The 19,616-nt window shown below is 38.4% G+C and overlaps 1 protein-coding gene across 2 annotated transcripts; it reads right to left on the bottom strand.

The window, feature by feature from the left end:
• Positions 1–3,428: 3,428 nt before the first annotated feature.
• On the bottom strand, positions 3,429–11,448 carry LOC123245296 (cytochrome b-245 chaperone 1). 2 transcript variants are annotated; one of them, XM_044674130.1, is made up of 6 exons: positions 11,364–11,448; positions 11,062–11,103; positions 9,371–9,444; positions 8,353–8,449; positions 5,338–5,482; positions 3,429–3,712 (listed from the first exon to the last, which is right to left on the bottom strand). In XM_044674130.1, exons 1-6 carry the CDS (start codon positions 11,446–11,448, stop codon positions 3,583–3,585), a joined length of 573 nt encoding a protein of 190 aa, XP_044530065.1. In that variant the 3' UTR covers positions 3,429–3,582. The 2 variants fall into 2 exon arrangements, with proteins under 2 accessions (XP_044530065.1, XP_044530066.1); XM_044674131.1 differs by lacking the exon at positions 11,062–11,103.
• Positions 11,449–19,616: the final 8,168 nt, after the last annotated feature.

Below are 19,616 nucleotides of genomic sequence, written 5' to 3'. Positions count from 1 at the left end.
TGCTAAGCTCTTAGGATACAAAGAAAGGCTTACGGTTGTCCCTGCCCTCAAGGAGCTCACATTCTAATAGAAGAAGATGAAGCAGAAGGTAAGGAACAGCCTGGCACGATGACATCAAGCAGCTGGGATGAGAAATATCTGAGGAAGTGTGAGTTTCTGGGTTGATTTCATCTTGCTGATAAGTTTCTGGAGATGATGAAGTCCAGGAAAGTAGACAGGTGGGGAATGATGAGGAAAATTCCCTGAGTGCCCTCCTTAAATGATGGAGGTTCTGGACAGAGCACCCAGAAGCCCATCTTCCACCCTCTCCAGAGGGAGGGAGGTGGCCTAAGGGCAGGGGGTCCTGAGGAAGTGTGAGGTAATTCCTGTGAGTTTTCCACAGGCCTTAAGAAACATCAAGTTTCTGGGATAACTTCATTATTCAAGAAATGTATTCTAAAAGTAAATCAAGCCCAAAATAATCATCTTTTAGCAATGGACAAACAAGAACGTTCCATGAGAGCTTCTGGGATAGAAGTGAACCACCACAATTCTGTATATTTCTAGATAAATCAATGAAAGAATAAGTCATAGAGCCAAAGACAGGATCAAGTTGACTGAAATATATATAATGACAGACCCCGTGGCATTTAATTAAACAAGGGATCCACATAGGAAAGAAGTTATTCTCAAGTCTTTAATTGTTTAGGGACTAATTATCCAGCTTATAGGTGAAAAAAGCTCTTTACCTTTCTCTCTTATCTACCTGCCATTGTCCATTACCAAGGTAGCCTAAAGACAGATGGAAAAGAGCCATTTGACATGGGTACATGCAGGGCACTGGGGCAAAAAAGCTCATTGATATGAATTAAATGACTAAAAAAAAAGCTTTCAAAGTATTTTTTGGATTTCACTTATTCATCAAGATTGACAAGTAAAATGTAAACTGCTGTCCAACTATCAAAAGACTAATTCATTTCCACATCAGCCATTTTACCAGTAATTGTGCCCAGAAATCCATCCTCTCAATGTACCTTATGACCAGGAAACATAAAAAGATATAAAATCGCTGGTTCACTGTGGCCACAGAATGTAACAGTCCAATCTTAAATAAGTAATGACTTCTTTATGTGAATATATGTATATATATGTACATATACATATATATGTGTATTATGTAGATAGATAGATAGATAGATAGATAGATAGATAGATAGATAGATAGATAGATAGATAGATAGATAGGCATCCATCCAAACTTGTTGCTCAATCCACATAACTCATCTTTCACTTTAGGGGAATAGTAGATACTTCATCCCACATGCAGTAATGCACCCAGTGCCTTTTCTTCGTCCTAGAGGCTAATCCCTGCCACATACTATAATACCTACTATGGATATTCAGAATGAAATGGGCAGTGAGCCTACCCACCGAATGAGGTTTCAAGTTAGCAGCTGATTGTTTAAACATAGGCAGCTGGCAAAATACTAATCCTCACATATAAAATAATACGATTCGAGCAGGGGTGGATAGTAAACTAAAACAATTATGTTAAAGCAACATCCTGTCAAGTCTTCAGAGTTCCCTTAAAGGAGTCTGATGACTTCCAAACTCTTCACCATATCTGTTTTCTGGGAATTGATTGCCATTGAGTCACAGGGCTATGAAGATGCTAAGATTTGAAAGGCCAACAGAAATACCAAATTTCTTTACATGCTTATCTTCGTAGGCTTTCATTTGTACTACAATTCAGCCTTCTTCATTCTCCAAGAAAAAAAAAAAAAAGAGAGAGAATCTCATTAGTTGAAAGGTAATCTAGGCTGCTATATAAACAGTGAAGCCAGTTTATGCTACACAGTACATAGCCTGTCCTGGATCAATCTGTGCTGACACAGAAACACACATGCCCCTTTCTGAAGAAAAAAACTCAGCCAAAGTACCTACAGGGCAGATGGCCCAATTCTTCTGAGCCAAGCCAAGTTAGAGACAACACAGCCATGCAAGGCATCACAATAGGCAAGAAAGAAAAGAGGCCAGGTTTCAGTGAGCCTGAGTATAAGCCAGTTCAGAGATTGAACTTTCCAGCCCCATTTCCAAGAGCCAATCTCATGGCCTACAGTTCATCCAGTTCTTCTGGGCTTGGGCCCACTGGCCAGAAAGTTCTCTGTCATACCCAAGTTTCCTAAAATAGCTTATTAGAAATGATGAAAGTGAAAAGAAAGGTAATTCAGGGAACCAATTCTAGAACCTGAGATGAGTTCTCTCTGGACTGATAGTAAAAGGAAGGTATTTTTCTTTGGCTAAAAACTCATTTCTTAAGCCCTATGATTCTGAAACCTTGAAGAATGGATACTTGAAATCTCCAACTTCAGAATTTATGGTCGGCAAAACCAGGGGCAGCTGGGTGGCTCAGTGGATTGAGAGCCAGGCCTAGAGACTGGAGGTCCTAGGTTCAAGTCCGGCCTCGGACACTTCCAGCTGTGTGACCTTGGGCAAGTCACTTGACCCCTATTGCCCACCCTTACCACTCCTGGGCCAAGGACGGTCCCTAGCCCGGATGAAAAAGGAGGAGGGTTAGGCGTGGGGCTAGCAACCCCACCCTGTAAAAACTACATCTGCTAAAGAAACTGCAACCTAAAGTAGGGGCAGCTGGGCTAGCTCAGTGGATTAAGAGCCAGGCCTAGAGACAAAAGGTCCTAGGTTCAAAACCCGGGCTCAGACACTTCCCAGCTGGGTGACCCTGAGCAACTGTGTGTCCCAGTTGCCTAGCCCTTACTACTCTTCTGCCTTGGAACTGACACTCAGTATCAGTTCTATGATGCCAAGTAAGGGTTTTTTTTTAAATAGAGATATAATTTTTTCTTCCCCATCTAAATTAATCTGTCCCATGAAATCCATCCACAAATCCACAGGTTAAGATTTACTGCTTGGCATAAGTAACTCCAAATGGTTGACATTCATATTCCTCCCCCAATCCTATCTTCCTCAAGTCCTTCCTTCATTTCGTATCTCTTCATCCTTCTCATCTCTGAAACAAAATCTCAATAGTCTTCTTGCCCAGATCTCTCTTGGATGTAAGGAAAGCTGACCAATGGCTGAGTAGACACATCAGCCTAATCTCCCACTCCTCAGAGAATGGCACAAGGCAATGTGGTATAGTGGAAAGAACAATAGAGTTATATATGATGTGGTTCACATCCCAGCTTTCCACTTATTAAGTTGTGTGACCTTGGGAAAATCACCCCTTCTCTCTCAGCTTCAGTTTCCTCCTCTGTAAAGTGATAGGATTGGATAGTCTCGAAGGTCCCTTTAGGTTCTGTGGCTTTATACAACAAATGAGAAGAAGAAAGTTCAGTCCTAAGATTGCCCAGTGGAATCAAGGGGCAAACTCAGCAAACTGCCACATAATTTAAGGTCAAATCTGGTGAGCTGGGAGCATCATTGGAGAAGCAGAAATAAAACACAGGCCTCTCTGCAAGCAATCAAGGTAAAAACCAAATGTAGCCAAGCAGACTGCCCTGGGGAAGAGAGGAGAGAGGGAGGTATCAAAGGCTGCAGAAGGATAGGGCAGTCTAACTTGTGGCTCAGACCACTCTGTCAAACTTAGTTCTGGTGCCTGGGGTCATCCACATCACTGGCCTCCGTGTCACTGCTCTGTGACAAGTCTTTGAGACTCTCAGGCTGGTGCAGCTCCAGAAAGTTGGTGATAAGCTTGGCAATTACTTCCACGTCACTAAGATAAAGAGTGGAAAGAAAAAGGAAGAGGAAGAATTCAAGTTACCAATGCACATAAGACCATCCCAAATCTTTTACATATACTTTACATAACAGCCCAGGAAAATAAAAGCAACAAACTCTTCATCCTCACTCCCTCCAACAACCCATCTGTCTTTCATTCAAATCTGCTCCCTCAGGGTTTAGGCTTAACACCAACACAAATAATACCCTAAGGAAACAGGCAAACTTTGAGGGTGAAAATGCCAAAGCTTTGGACAAGTCACTCTGCTAGACTGTGCTTCAGTTTTCCCATACATAAGAAAGGAGACAAGACACAGACTCAGTCAAAAATGGGTATGTATGAATTCTTTTGAATTCCTAAGAGGGTAAATTTTTCAGATTAAAAAACTTCTTCTAAACTCTGGGTTATTTGACAGGAAGGTTATAATGGAAAGTAAACTTCAGAGGAAATCTGATACCCATTGATTTCTTCCTTTTTTAGAACAGTTTAGAATTAAATGAAGATTCCACTATGTCAATTTTAGGTACACAACACATCAGTTATAGGACCTGCATCAGGAAATAAAAGCTTTGCAATGAAAAAGAAATCATGAAGTCACTTCAATATTTCTCCTGACCCAGAATACTTTCTTGCCCACCTAAATAAGGCCCCAAAGAGTCCAAAGGTTTTTTTGGGTGGTGGAATAGGAGGAATATATAAAAAGCATTATTGGATTTGAAATCACATAGGAAGATGACAGCTTTAGAGTTGATTGGGTAACCACACTAATCATGAAAATATATCATAACGCAGGTTCCTATTACCAGAGGCAGTGCCAAGCCCTTGGCTCTTATACAAAGCTGATGCTTAAGCACTTCATCATTCCCACTTTCTTTGCCCAAATAAAAGTCTTCATACCGTCTAAACAGATAGTGCTGAGGCCAATTTTGGTCTACTTGATCCAGACCTTCAGTTTCCTTGTCTGTAAAATGGCGATAGTTGTCCTTGTTTCCATTCTACTCCTCAGGGACTCAAGAAGTAGTAACAAGAAGTCACCTAATGGAAAGCCCCAAGGAAAAAAAGCTATTCTAACACTACCCTTTCTCAGTAGAGTATATCCCAAGTGGGATCCAAAAGGTACACCCATTGGAATGAATTACAAAGCACAATAAAAAATTACTCAGGTTTCAGGTCAGCCAGAAAGTCTAAATATTACCAGCAATCTTGATTTCAAACAAGGTAGTGGGTATATTTAAAAGAGCTTCATATTTGGAATCAAAGAATCTAGATTCAGATCCTGGTTCAGTTGTTTGCTATGTGACCTTCACAAAAGTAATTTTTCCTCTATTCTCCTATTCCTATATTTCCTTCTTTAATTAGTGATAATATGTAAAATTAGATGGCAGGGCCAAATGATGTCTAAAGTTCCTTCCATCTCTAAATCCTATGATCCTAGAATGTGGGCACTAATGACCCAAACAGAATTAGAGACAAGAAGACCCATATGTCAGTAACTTGAAAGAGGATCCAAAATAAAACAAGTTCTAAGCTGCCATAGATGCATATATAATATCACTGGCAGTGGGAGTGAAGTTCACCACTTGCCCCTATCCCCTATTCCAGAGACACTGAAATCTTACCTCCGATGACCCATCACTGCACTCTGGGTAAGGGGATGGGAAAAACCCGTTGCAAACCGAAGTACCACAGTATAGCCCTTCCCAAAATATCGAACTTTCTCCTCTATGACATTCACATCCTGAATATCATTCAGTCCAACCACCACTGAAAAGATTAGAAGAACAGTTAGTGATCATGTAAGAATGTCAGATCTCAGCAGAAATCAAAGAATGATAATGGCAATCTACACATGGTAGTGATAAAGGTCATGGATTCTCTCCTAATCCTAAAACAGAGGAGCTCTGAATTGAGATATTCATAAACTCCATGTAAACATTTCTCATTCAACACAAAAGAAATAGCACTGAATTCCATTCCTGTCTTTATCACTTTTGTAGTTGTTATTTGGTCATGTCCAACTCTCCACTTGGGGTTTTCTTGGCAAAGATACTGGAGTGGTTTGCTACTCCTTTTCTAGTTCATATTACAGATGAGGAAACTGAGGCAAACACGGATTTTTTTTTTTTACATGACTTGCCCAAGGTTACAAAGAAAGTGTCTGAGGCCAGATTTGAACTCAGAAAGATGAGTCTTCATGACTCCAGGTCTATCACTCTATCTATTGTGCTATCTAACTGCCCATCTCTAACAATAGCTGGATAGAAAACCTTAGGCAAATCATTTTCCCTCCCTGAGTTTCCATTTCTTTAATTGTTGATAGAATGTTGGATTATCTGATCTCTAAAGTTGCTTCCAACAATACCATGATGAGATTCTGTGGTTCAAGGAAACTCAGTCATCAGAAAGTACCCAGGAACAATAGGAACTATTCACCAACTTCTTTCTCAATCTATTAAATAATATACAGACCAATGTATTTCAAAGAATTCTGCTTCATACTCTCCCAAACATGAGTGAAAACAATAGTATTATAGCATAAAGCAAAATCCTCCCTATAAACCATAGATCATAACTGACCAATTCTTCCACAAGGAAAAAATCTGATTCTAATTTCCGATCATATATGTACTAGTTAGTGAGGCTTTTTATTTGTTTCATTTGTCTCAGCTTCCCCATAGAGGTAGAGAACATCATGTCTGGAGTCAGAGGACGTAGGTTCACATTACAAGTCTGTAAGCTTTGGGAAGTCACTCAACCTCTCTGGGACTCATGTGAAGTAATTATTTAGGGGACTTGGATCCCAAGCACCTAGAGCCAGGACACAGGAGTCACAGAGTGGGTGTCCCAAATGTCAACATGCCAGAGCCAGCAAAATGTCACCATGAAGGGAGGAGCGAGACATGGATGTGTTTGTGGGCATTAGGGAAGGAGAATAGGGTTTTTTGCTTCCACCTTTGAACAAATGTTCTCTGCAGCTTCTCCCTCTTCTCCTTATCTTATCTAGTCATCTCTGGCAAGCTGCTGCCTGAGCCAGCTAAATGGAGGATTAACTCCTAAAGTTAGAAAGGCTGAGACCTATGTCTCTGTCTCTGTCTCTGTCTCTCTGTCTCTCTCTGTCTCTGTCTGTCTTGTCTGTCTCTCTCTATATATATATATATATGTGTGTATATATATATACCTTTACTAATAAACATATATTAGTAAAGAGAGACTCTACTAATAAATGCTTTTAAAGCTAGTAATAAGCCTTCAGAACATTTTTATTTAAAATGTTTCCTCATCTGTAAAATGAGAGGGTTAGACAAGGCCTCTAAGAATACTCAACAGACCTAACACACTTTCCTTATTCATCATTATCCAAGCTTGGCCTTACTATATGGGTTCAGAGAAGGAAAGAAGGTTCAAAGATGGTGAATTTAAGACATTACATGTAACAAAACTGCTTGAAGTTATCCTAAATGAGCAATTACCATGGGGGAATTAGCAAAAAAAGGGATTCTAAAACAAAGACCACCTGAAAAGACACATACAACCAGAAGCTATGCAAACCCTTGGCAAAGGAGAGTTATAGCAAGGCTTAGACTTTCATTTATATCAGATAACTGCAAGTTTTGAGAACAAAGTCCCCTTTCTTATTCACTCTTTTTTTTTTTAACCCTTACCTTCCATCTTAGAATCAATACTATGTATTGGTTCCAAGAAGGCAGAAGAGTAGTAAGGGCTAAGCAATGGGGCTTAAGTGACTTGCCCAAGATCACACAGTGAGGCAGCATCTGAGGCCAGATTTGAACCCAGGACCTTCTGTCCCTGGGCCTGGCTCTCAATACACTGAACTACCTAACTGCCCCTCATCATTCACTCTTTAAATTCATAGGTTAAAGGAAGACAAATACTAAGCTAACTGGACTATATCATCTGTCACTCATCCCCCTGCCTCTAAATTCCTGATAAATATTAGGATTCCAAAAGGAAATTTTAACATGCTATTAAGTGTTCTCCAGGTCCTGAGGTCTATGTGACTAGTTTTGTTTTACAAGGTAAAATGAACTTAATATGACATCAGAGGGAGCCATCAAGGTATCTATAGAACAGGAAAAAAAATCTGACTGCAGGGTTCATAATCTCCTTAATCTTCAAAAAGTTTCATTCTTGACAGTAGGATTTATATCATCCAAGCAGTTTCAATGCTATTACAGTTTGCTCCTAAAAGTAAAAAAAAGTGATAATAATGGCCAAACTGGATTTAAAGAATTCATACTGCTGCAAAAGAATTATTTTTCAGACCATAGGCCAAATTATAATACCTAAGAACATGTGGTGCACAGAAAAAGCATTTTTGGAGTCAGAAGACCTAAATTTGAATCTCCATTCTGCCACTTACTCCTTATGTGACCTGGACCAGTCTTCTTCTGGGGGCCACAGATCCCTCATCTCAAAAACAATAGAATAATACTAGATGAATTTCTTAGATGAATTTCTAAGTTCTTCTCAACTCTAAATCATGATCCTAAGAACTTCTATTCATCTTGTTCGATGAAAAATCAATTTGAAAACTCTTGATTAGCCAACCAATAAGATGGTCCTTTTGTATCCTACTTTAATATTCAATTAAGTAAATGCACTACAACCCTTACCTTGTTCATGGCATGCTCTAGAAACTGTCAGTATTTTCCTGTAGAGGTTGAATGTTTTCAAGATCACTTTCCCAGTATTCTTGTCAAACAAAGCTTCCTGGAAAAATGGCAAAAGAACATTAAGTTCAGCATACACATTTAATTTCATTCAAACCTCCAGCAAAGAAACAAAACTGTCCCCCCCACTACTTAATGATTATGACAAACAGTTCCCAGTCCCATACCATCATCCTAATCCTTCAACTGCACTGCAAACTTCCTGGTGTGAGATGCTACTCTCCACCCTCAAAGCAAACAAATTTCTCAGAGGGGAATAATAAGGAAAAGAACTTGAAAAATATCTTTCTTCCATCCATCCCAGGCAAAATCCCTATATTTTATCAAATTCTTCTACAAGTCTGATTCTCTCAATTTGGGGACTGAAAAAAGACCCAAAGCCATCATAATCATACTTGTTGCAGAAACCACCAGAATATCAGAAAGCTACGTGGATTTCAGTGGAGAAGAAAAGGATAGAACTGCAGCTCTCAAGAATTCCAGGTTGCTTAAAGATATGGGAGGGAATATTCAGCCCCCATCCTAATTCTCTCTTAGTACTGATTCCACCCTTCCCTTAGGAAGGAGGCAGGCATCATCCTCTAACATAAGTAAAGAGAACTCTGAGAAGCTGACTAATGGTGACTAATGGTGAGAAGTTGACTAAGGAAGCATTTAAATGGCCTGATTTGCCAAAGGGAGACCTATCCTTGAGACATGGGAGAAATGTCTCTGGGCATACGGTCTGATCATTAGTGAAACCTATTTTAGAGCAAAAGCTGTGCAAAAGTACATTTAGATTTTCACAGCCTGACTCAAACAGTACCTTTCATGAAATCTTCTTTGATATTCACAGTTAATAATGACTCTCCCCTTAATCTATACAGAGAAACTTGAACCCTTCTCCCACCCTAGTGAACTTCCCACCCCAAGCTGCCTCCCAATTCTTCCAGCAACCACCGCTGATTACATTAATCCTTACCTCCCAGTCCTCTAAGTTCTGTACCGCCACAAACAGACACCCTGTGACATAGAAGAATTTCCAGCCTAGATTATCTAGGAAGCAAATACTCAGAGTAAATAGCTATGAATGGCAATAAAAGAGAAGCCAACAATGAACTGAAAGCAAATGAAGCCAGAAAGATAAAGAAGTTTCCTCTTACCCTCTCCATGGGGTGGCTACCACTATAGTACCTTCCTAAATAGTGGTAACAATTACACTCAAAGTGGAGAAGGGGAGGGGAGGGGACAGAAAAGAGGAAGTATTCTCTGTGGATCTTAAAGACTTATATCTTTTTCTTTTTCTTTTTCTTTTTTTTAAACCTTTACTTTCTGTCTTGGAGTCAATACTGTGTATTGGCTCCAAAGCAGAAGAGTGGTAAGGGCTGGTCACTGGGGGTTAAGTGACTTGCCCAGAGTCATACAGCTGGGAAGTGTCTGAGGCCAGATTTGAACCTAGGACCTCCCATCTCTAGGCCTGGCTCTCAATCCACTGAGCTGCCCCCCAATATCCTTTTCTTAACCAACACAGAACATGGCCTGCAAGACAAGCTCTTTGTACAATGGAGATAAAGTAGGCACCAAAGTATGGGTCTAAGAAACTTCCTTTCCAGCTCTGGATAAACGTAAAAGATTTCTAAGAATCCTGGAAGCTAAAGTACTAAACTTATTACTTAAAACCAGAAGAAAAAACTGCAATTATTTAGTCTCATACATGCCCAATTCTATGGAACCTGGTACTATTAATGTATAATACTGAGCAAGTCAATTACTCTCTGTAGGCTTTATTTCTTTCTCTGTAGAATTAAATGGTTTGAATTAGATGATGTCTAAGGTCCCTTCTAGCTCTAAGAATTTATGATTTTATGAGCAGAAATGCCCTCACAGTCTAATCTGAGTGTTAAGCAACTTGTGGAAATATCTGAATAATTCCAAGAATAGGGGAAGTTCAAAGCATGTCAAAAATAGTTATATCACCCATAGGCCAGTTCCCAGAAAAAAAGAAAATTAGGTTTCCAGTCCTAAAAAAATGTGGGTCAAAGAGAAGCAGAAAAGGATATTACAACACATAAATTTACTCTAAAACCCTCCTGGATGGATTAAAATTCTTCTTTAAACAGTTCCATGCCAATGGATGTCACACAATTGTTAATAAGAAACAAAATATAGTATAGTGAACAAAGTTAGTCTGATTCTTGATGATGTACAACAGAGGTGACAAACACACAGCCCACAGGTAGATGAGGCCTAAAACAATCTGAGGCATGGCCTGAGATGGATTAAAATAAAAATGGGAAATGCTTATGAAAACAAATAAAAATATAATGAAACAAAGACAGTATTACATCTTAAAACTAAGTCAATTTGTAGCCTGTACGGATCCTTATATACAGATTAGTGTCCACATTTCTACTTAAGTTTGACACAATTTGATGTTCAACTTTAGTTCTAAAGGTTGAAGAATCAGGAACTGGGAAAGCCTGCTCAGAAGGTGCTCAATAAAAAACTTGTTAATGATATGATAGCCAACCTTAGGGAAACAAAGATACAGAAGAGGTCAACATAGATAAAAATAAAAATACTAGAAGAATCTCAGTGAAAAATCAAGAGGATAGAAAATTTAAAACCTCAAGAAAAATAAATCTTTAACAAACAGCAATAGGGCCATTGTACCTCCACTGTAATATGCAGCTGCCAAGCCAATAGACAAGATCCCTGAAACGAAAAAAATGAAAAACTTTAGTTAAGACTGATTGTTTCCAGTCACCCACCCAGAAGATTAATGTTAGTTCTGTCCCTTCCCCACACAATGCTTACAAATGGAAGCTACTTCCAGCTATATCCAGGAAGCAACAGCTCTAAGCAAACATCTCCTCCTTCCCATTTGTGAGGGGAGGTATGAGTAGTAGAAAGGAAAATAGGTGGAGAAAAGAAGAAGGGTAATTCCATTTCAAGACTAGGGATACTAGGCTTACCTACAAGAAGAGACCAGGATCTGATACCAGGAGACCTCTTCAGATGGAGAAAGGAGCCAGTTCGGGTCTCTACCTGCATATACATTCCTGACTTCTGGAACTACTCCCAGAGCAAGAGAAGGCTGGTAGAGAAGAACACAGAATTAAATGGAAATTATCTTGCCAAATGATCAAAGAAATATTTGGTCATTCTGGTTAAGTGTTATTCAATCAACTTTTTTAGTTACTCTACTAGGCTTTATTATTAGATGCTAATAAAGAAAGCAGCAAAATAGCACTAGGACTTAAAAGATCTGGATCTTGGTTGTGGGAAAACTGATAGCTAGCTATGACTTTGGACAAATCAAACAACCTCTGGCTTCAGTTTCCTTAATTGTTTGATGAACAATTTGGACATATATCACCAAGGGGCCTTCAGCTCTTATGTTCCAGAAGTCTAGAAGAAACTATAATGACTTCACATTGTAGTGGCAAAGAATTAGAAACTGAGGGGATGTTCATCAATTGGGGAATAGCTGAAAAAGTATAGTATATGATTGTAATGGAAAACTACTGCACCATAAGAAATGATAAACAGAATGAGTCCAGAAAAAATCTGGACTTATATGAAGTGATGCAAAATGAACTGAGTAGAACCAGGACAGTGTATACAATTACTGAAATATTGTACAATGATCAACTATAGAGGACTAAACTATTATTAGCAAAACAAGGTTCCAAGATAACCCCAAAGAAGGAACTATTGGAATCTGATTGCAGATTAAAGAATGCCATCTTTCACTTTATTTCCTTCATGAGTTTTTTATTATATATGTGATATGTTTCTTCAGTAACAACATGGGGAATATAGAAATATGTATTGCATGAAAACACTAGTATAAACCTATTTCAAATTACTTACCACAGGGAGGGAAGGAGTTAGAGAATCTGAATCACAAAATATCAGAAAACAATTGTCAAAAGTTGTTTCTACATGTAAAATTGAAAAATTAAATTTAATAAAAAATATTTTTTAAAAAAGGGTTTGGCAAGCTCTCAACACTAGAGATCTTTAAGATCTTTAAGAGTCTTCTCTTAAAATCTTGTATACCTCACTTTGAAGGGTAATGAGGACCTGAACTATGGTGGCAGCTGTGAAAGTGAAAATAAAGAAGATATGTACGAAAGATACTGTGAAGGCAGAAAAAAACAGGTTTGACAATTGCTGTGAGGTAATTGAGAAAGAGTCCAGTATAGGAAAATGCCTAAGTTGCAAATCTAGGAGACTCCTCAGTATTCTCCCAGACCATTTCCCTTGAACTTAGCCCTCTCTCCTCTTTTCTTCATCTTTACTTCTTCATGAATCAATTCAGTTCTACACTATCTTTCTTGAATCCCAAGCCCCAAGCCCCTAGCCCCTTTATCATATCACCAATTATACCCTATCAAGCCTCAGCCTTGAATCACTCTCATGATTCACCAACCACCTTCATTCCTATACATGTATGGCTGGACAAAGCTAGAAAAAAATATCACACAAGCATTCTGACTGGTTCTACTACAAAGTTATGTTATATATACTCATCTGGGCCCTCACTGCTGCTAGGCAATCCTACTTTATCAACTCATTATCCCAATTTCCACAGCAGCTCTTCCAAACTTTTTTCATCCCTCCTCAAACCTCTCATGCTGCTGCCTTCTCCCCAACTCCCTCACCTGAGGTTTTTGCCTTATTATTTTGTAGGGAAAAAAATGATGCCATTTGTTGTAAATTCCCTCTTTTCCCCTTTTCTTCACCTATCACTTGGATGCCTTCTGCCACTTTCTCCTCCTTCACCCTTGTGACATAGGGTAAAGTGGTTTTCCTCCTTACCAAAGCTACTTGTTCAAGTGATCCCATTCCATCTCATCTCTTCCAACATACTGCATCCTGTCATTTCTACTCTTTCACTTATTTTTAGTCTTTCTCTGTCTACTGACTGCTTCACTACTGCTTACAAACATGCCCAGTTTTCTTCCATCCTCAAAAAACTCTTACTTGATCCTTCCATCCTGCTATCATCTTTTATCTCTTCCGCTCTTTGTAGCTAAACTCCTTGAAAAGGCATCTTCAATAGATGTCTCCATTCTCTCCTCCTGCTCTTTTTAATCCTTTATAATCTGGCTTCCAACCTTATCATTTCATAGAAATTTTTCTCTCCAAAGTTACCAATTACCTCTCAAGTTTTCTCAGTCCTCATTCTCCTTAGCCTCTCTGAAGTCATTGATAATAGCAGGGGCAACTATATGGCTTAGTGGATAAAGAGATTATCCTGGAGACAGGAGATCTTAGATTCAAATCTGTCCTCCTAGACACTGAGCAAGTCACTTGACCCCAATTGCTTAGTCTTTACCACTTTTCTGCCATGGAATGGATACTCAGTATCTATTCTAAGACAGGCAGCAAGGGTTATTTAAATAAATAAATAGCAGGTAACATTTATGTAGTGCTTATTATGTGCTGCACACCGTGCTCAATGCTTTACAATTATTACTTCATTCGATCTTCACAACAAACTGGGAGATAGATACTATTATATCTCTGCATTAGATAGGGAAACTGAGGCAAATAAAGGTTAAAGTGATCCTTCCATCAGGATCATACAGCTAGTAAATGTCTGAAGCTGGCTATGAACTCTGGATCTTCCTGATTCCAGGTCCAGCACTCTTTATTCATTGCACCACCTAGCTGCCCCTTTGATACTATTGGTCACCTTTCCCCTTCTCTAGGTTTTTTTTCTCTCTAGGTTTTTGGGACAATGACACTACTCTCCTGGTTTTCCTCTTACCCATCTGACCACTCTCTCTCAGACCTCTTTGTTGATCCTCATCTAGATCTCACTCTTTCTAAACTTAAGTTTCCCTCAGGATTCTGTTCTGGGCCTTATTCTCTTCTCCCTCTACTTAGTGATATCATTAGCTGTCACAGATTTAATTACCATAATGAGCAGATAATTCTCAAATCTACCTAGTTTGCCAGAAACTGTGAGCTGTTCTCCAATTTCTCATCTGCAGCTGCCTTCCAGGAATCTTAAACCAGACCTCCAATAAACATCTTAAATTAAACATGTCCAAAACAGAACTCATTATCTTTCCCCCCAAAAAAACCTCCATTATCACCCCCACTACCTTCCTAGTCCATCAGGCTCACGACCTAGAAGTTATTTCTGACTCTTAGCACCACTCTCTCATCTCTCATATCCCACCTATGGCCAAGACCTATCAATTTCACCTTTGTAACATCTCTCAAATATGCCCCCCACCTTCTCTGATATTGCTATATTCTGAAACAGGCCCTTATCACCTTATGCTTACACTATTCCAATAAGATTAATGGTGGGAAAGAGATCATAGATAAACAGACTTGTACAAAAATATTTATAGCCGAGTTTTTTGTGGCGGCAAAAAATTGGAAAACGAAGGGATGCCTTTCAATTGGGGAATGGCTGAACAAATTGTGGTATATGCTGGTGATGGAATACTATTGTGCTCAAAGGAATAATAAACTGGAGGAATTCTATGTGAACTGGAAAGACCTCCAGGAATTGATGCAGAGTGAAAGGAGCAGAGCCAGGAGAACATTGTACACAGAGGCTGATACACTGTGGTACAATCAAATGTAATGGACTTCTGTACTAGCAGCAATGACCCAGGACAATTCTGAGGGATTTATGGAAAAGAATGATATCCACTTTCAGAGGAAGAACTGCAGGAGTGGAAACAGAAGAAAATTTGGAACTCAGAATTTTAAAAAGAATGTTAAAAATAAATGATAAAGGAAAAAAGAAAGTAGAAACACTTGGAGAACTTTGTGAATGACAAAGAACAAGAGTTGTGAACTTCTTTGTTGAGTATACAGAAACTTGTGTGATTTTAAGATATATTTGAAAGAGACCTCATTTCAGTGAACCTTTAAGGCTGCATTTTTTTCCCCTAGAGAATTATGAAGCTACATAAGTCATACATGTTAATTCAGCTATGACAGTTGATAACCAGACACCACGTAATATATTAGTATACTGGAAGGAGCAGTAAACCTGAAAAGTCATGGAATGAAGGGAAATTATTTCTACTATGAATTAAGTAGCATTTTCTTGATTCCAGAAATGAGCTGTGTAGACTGCACGGAAGCAGCTTTCTGTTTAATGTGACACCACTTCTACTGACCTTCGGGGTAACAGCTTTGATATTTCTCAATATTTCTCAAGGGAAAGGAGGGGCGGGGCAGCCTTGACAACCAGAAAGAAGGAAACTGACAAAGAGTTTAAGTGTGGCATGATGGACAGAGTGCTAGACAAGAATCTGAAAGAACTAGGTTCAAATCTTGGCTCTGGCACTAGCTGTGTGAATCTTGGCACAACTTCTGAACCTCAGTTTCGTCCTCTGTAAAATGAGAGGTTGAACTCGATAGCTCTTCCGATTTTAAATCTAGGATCTTATGATCACTCGGCTCACCCCCTTATCAACCTGCAAGAGTTCCCAAGGTACTGGAAGGAGTCGGGGTCGGCAGCAGAAAGAGAAAGCACCTACAGCCACCAGCATCACTGACAACAAAGGTTCCCTTTTCTCCAACTTCCTCCAGCTACTGAGGAGAAAGGGCAGCAAACGGGAAGATGCCTGCAAATTAGTTTATTCCCTCCCTCATTCACGCCTTCCCTATAACCTCCACAAAAGGAAGAGCAGCATAGCAAGTGGGCGGAGAACATGCCTACCTGGTAGAATACGGTCGCAGTGGGAGTAGTACCAGGAAACAGCACGAAAGCAGTCGTTTGAATGGGGTCAGGGCGGGAAGGTTACTTCCGGATTCATGCCCGGGAGGGCGAGGTACCATAGAGTTGACCAGCTAATCCACTTCCGTTACAATAGAGGAACAGAGGATGGATAGAATTCGAGACGTGCCTTGGTTCCTCTGAAGTGGTGATGGCCATCTTACGCTCTGGAAAAATGGAATCCTTGTTATTTACAGACGCTGGGTATAGAAGGAATACCACGACTGATAAAACAAGACAATTTACAGAAAAGATCTCTCAGCTGGCTGAAGGTTTAGTGAGTGGAACAGAAAAACGGTGTCATTTCGATTGTCAAAGACCCTTTACCAAACCTAAAAAGCCGGTGGATCGGAAATTATGCCCAATTCCAAGATGGCTTCGCCGACGTTTCTAGAATTAGGCTGGAATTAGGCTGGAAGGGGCTGGATAATAGTGGAAGCTGATAGTCATACTTAACATAGTCCCTGGAAGAATTCTTCACTTTCGTGCTCTAGTAGGCTTTCTTTTTTTGTTCGTGTGCACGATGCAGATGTTAATGCTCAGTATGATTGTGATGCCTCCAGGTCCTGCTTTCTCATAAGCAAAAATGCTATTTTAATAAAATGGTGCTGTAGAAGGAAGATTAGACACAGATTCGGAAATCATTTTTAGTTACCTTTAAGCTGTGTGACCAGAGCAAGTCACAACCTTTCTCTGACCCTGTTTTCTCGCTGTGAAAAGGATGTGTGCCTTGTTCACATCATATTATTGGAAAGAATTGAATGGGTGTGATGTCTTTTTTGAAATTGATAAAAATCCATACAAATATAAAATGAAATCCTCATAGTCATTATTTATTCATTTGTTCAAGAAACATTAAGTTCTTCTGTGTCCAGAACCCCAGAATCATGTTCTATAAAAGATAAAGGATATAGTTGAGATAAGATAGAGTTCCTGTTCCTGGAATTTACTGTCTAGATTCAGGTTGAAACACTAATAATAAGTAGGTAGTGTATTTAGGGTTGTTATATCAAGGAAAGTGATCAAAAAAGCAAAAGAAAACAAAGCTGGTCAGCAGCAAGATAAGAGTCATAACTACATAATTACTTCATGGTAGTACATGAATTATTCTCAATGCACTTCACCAGTTTTTTGAAGGCAAATTTGATCGAACTGTTAACTGAAGAGATCATATACACCTGTTACCAAAAAAAAAGAGAAGATGAAATGAATGATCCCTCCAAATGTAGGTCATATACATCTTAACGTATTCTATGTAAAGTATTCATATCTTGGATCACCCCAAAAATTTGCAAAGACAAAAAATACTGTATGCTGACCAGGAGGAAACCAGTATTTAAAAAACAATTTATTATTGATTCAGTTATTAGTGCTTTGTTTTCAAAGAGGACATCATCAGGGTGATGCCTTGACCTACAAGTGAGTTGGATTTAAGCTGAAGACTTCTCAGCCAAAATCCCCAAAAAAATTGATTCAGTAATTACTGAGCAACTCATTTAAAAATGCTACATAATATTTATACCACCTTTGCTGATTAATGCAAGGCTTTTGACTCATTTCCACACTCAATGGCTTATTCAGGTATTACAAATATATAAAATAGACCCAAATGAAATAATTTAAGACTGTTATTGTTCTGTCTAACCTTAAAGCCATAATCATCTTTTATGAATAGAATCAATTAGTCAACAAAGATTTAGTAAGCAACTACTAAATACTAGGTACTGTTTTGACAGACAGAGATTTGTAATATTGCAATGGCTATCTTATCTGAATGTAGGAATATCATATGTTCTCATACTCAGTAGAACATATTGTAATTTGCACATGTAGGGATACAAAGTCAAAAGTTAAAAATTTCCCTTCATTCGAGGAGCTTATATTCTTTCAAGAGACAACAGGTGAAAAAATATATATATATATATTTTTTATATACTGATTGTCATAGGGAAGGCAGTAGCAACTCTGGGGATCAGGAAAAGCTTCATGTAGAAGATGGTTTTTGAACTGAATATTTTTTTTATTTTAATAACAAATGTCCACATGAGTTTTCCAGAGTTATTTGATCCAAATTAACTCTCTGCCTTCTTTCCTGCCCCCTCCCAGCTCTAGCAAGCAATTGAATCTGAGTTATACATGAATTACCCTGCAAAACATTTTTCCATATTCTTCATTTTTGTAAGTGATTTATAAATGATTTGTAACTTATTTATGATTTATAAGATTGTTATCTTATTAAAACCTATAAACTCTTATAATTTATAAGATTGTTACCTTATAAAACCAAAACCCTTAAACATATACCCAAATAAACAAGTGATAAATCCCATGCTTTTATCTGCATTCTTACTCCAACAGTTCTTTCTCTGGAGAGGGATAGCATTATCTTTCATAAATCCTTCAGAATTGTTCTGGATCATTGTATTGCTGTTACAAGAAAAATCTATCATATTTGATCATTCCACAATATTGCTCTTACTGTGAACAATGTTTTCCTGGTTCTGCTTATTTCACTCTGCATCCGTTTATGTAGATCTTTCCAGCTCTATTTGAAATCATTCTTTTAATCATTCTTTATAGCACAATAGTATTCCATCACCATCATATACCACAATCTGTTCAGCCATTCCCCAATTGAGGGACATCTCTTTATATTTCTTTTAAGTTTCTCTCTCATTTAAAAAAAATTTTTTTACTGTATCAACACCCTTTTAAAAAATTTTTTTGTCATGCAAAACACTCTTCCATATTATCATTGTTGTAAGAGCACACTCATACATAACCAAAACCCCAAAATAAAATCAAAGATATACCTATGTGAAAGACAATTCCAACAGTTCTTTCTCTGGAGTCGCATTCCCCATTATAAATCCTTCAAGATTATCCCAGATTGCATTGCTAAGAGTAGCCAAGTTTTCACAGATAATCATCATCCAATATTTGCTGTTATTATGTACAATGTTCTCCCAGTTGTGCTTATTTCACTCTATATCAGTTCCTGCAGATCTTTCTAGTTTTTTCTGAAATCATCTTGCTTATCATTTCTTATAGCACTGGAATAATAGTATTCCATTACCAACATGTACCATAATTTGTTCAGCAATTCCCCAATTAATGGACATCCCCTCAATTTCCAATTCTTTGCCACCACAAAAAAAAGTATAGCTATAAATGTTTTTGTACAAGTGGGTCTTTTCCCCTTTTTTTAAATTATCTCTTTGGGATACAGGCCCAGTAGTAGTATATGCACAATTTTATAGATCTTTGGACATAGTTCCAAATTGCCCTTCAGAATGGTTGGTTCAGTTCACAACTATACCAGCAATGCATTAGTGTGCCAATTTTGCCAAATCCTCTCCGACTTTTATCATTTTCCTTTACTATCATATTGGCCAATATGATTGGTATGAGGTGGTACCTCAGAGTTGTTTTAATTTGCATTTCTTTAAAAAAGAGTGATTTAGGA

This window comes from Gracilinanus agilis, chromosome 4 (genome assembly GCF_016433145.1).
Source record: "Gracilinanus agilis isolate LMUSP501 chromosome 4, AgileGrace, whole genome shotgun sequence".
Lineage (NCBI taxonomy): Eukaryota > Metazoa > Chordata > Mammalia > Didelphimorphia > Didelphidae > Gracilinanus > Gracilinanus agilis.
This window is presented reverse-complemented; position numbering and strand designations above follow the sequence as displayed.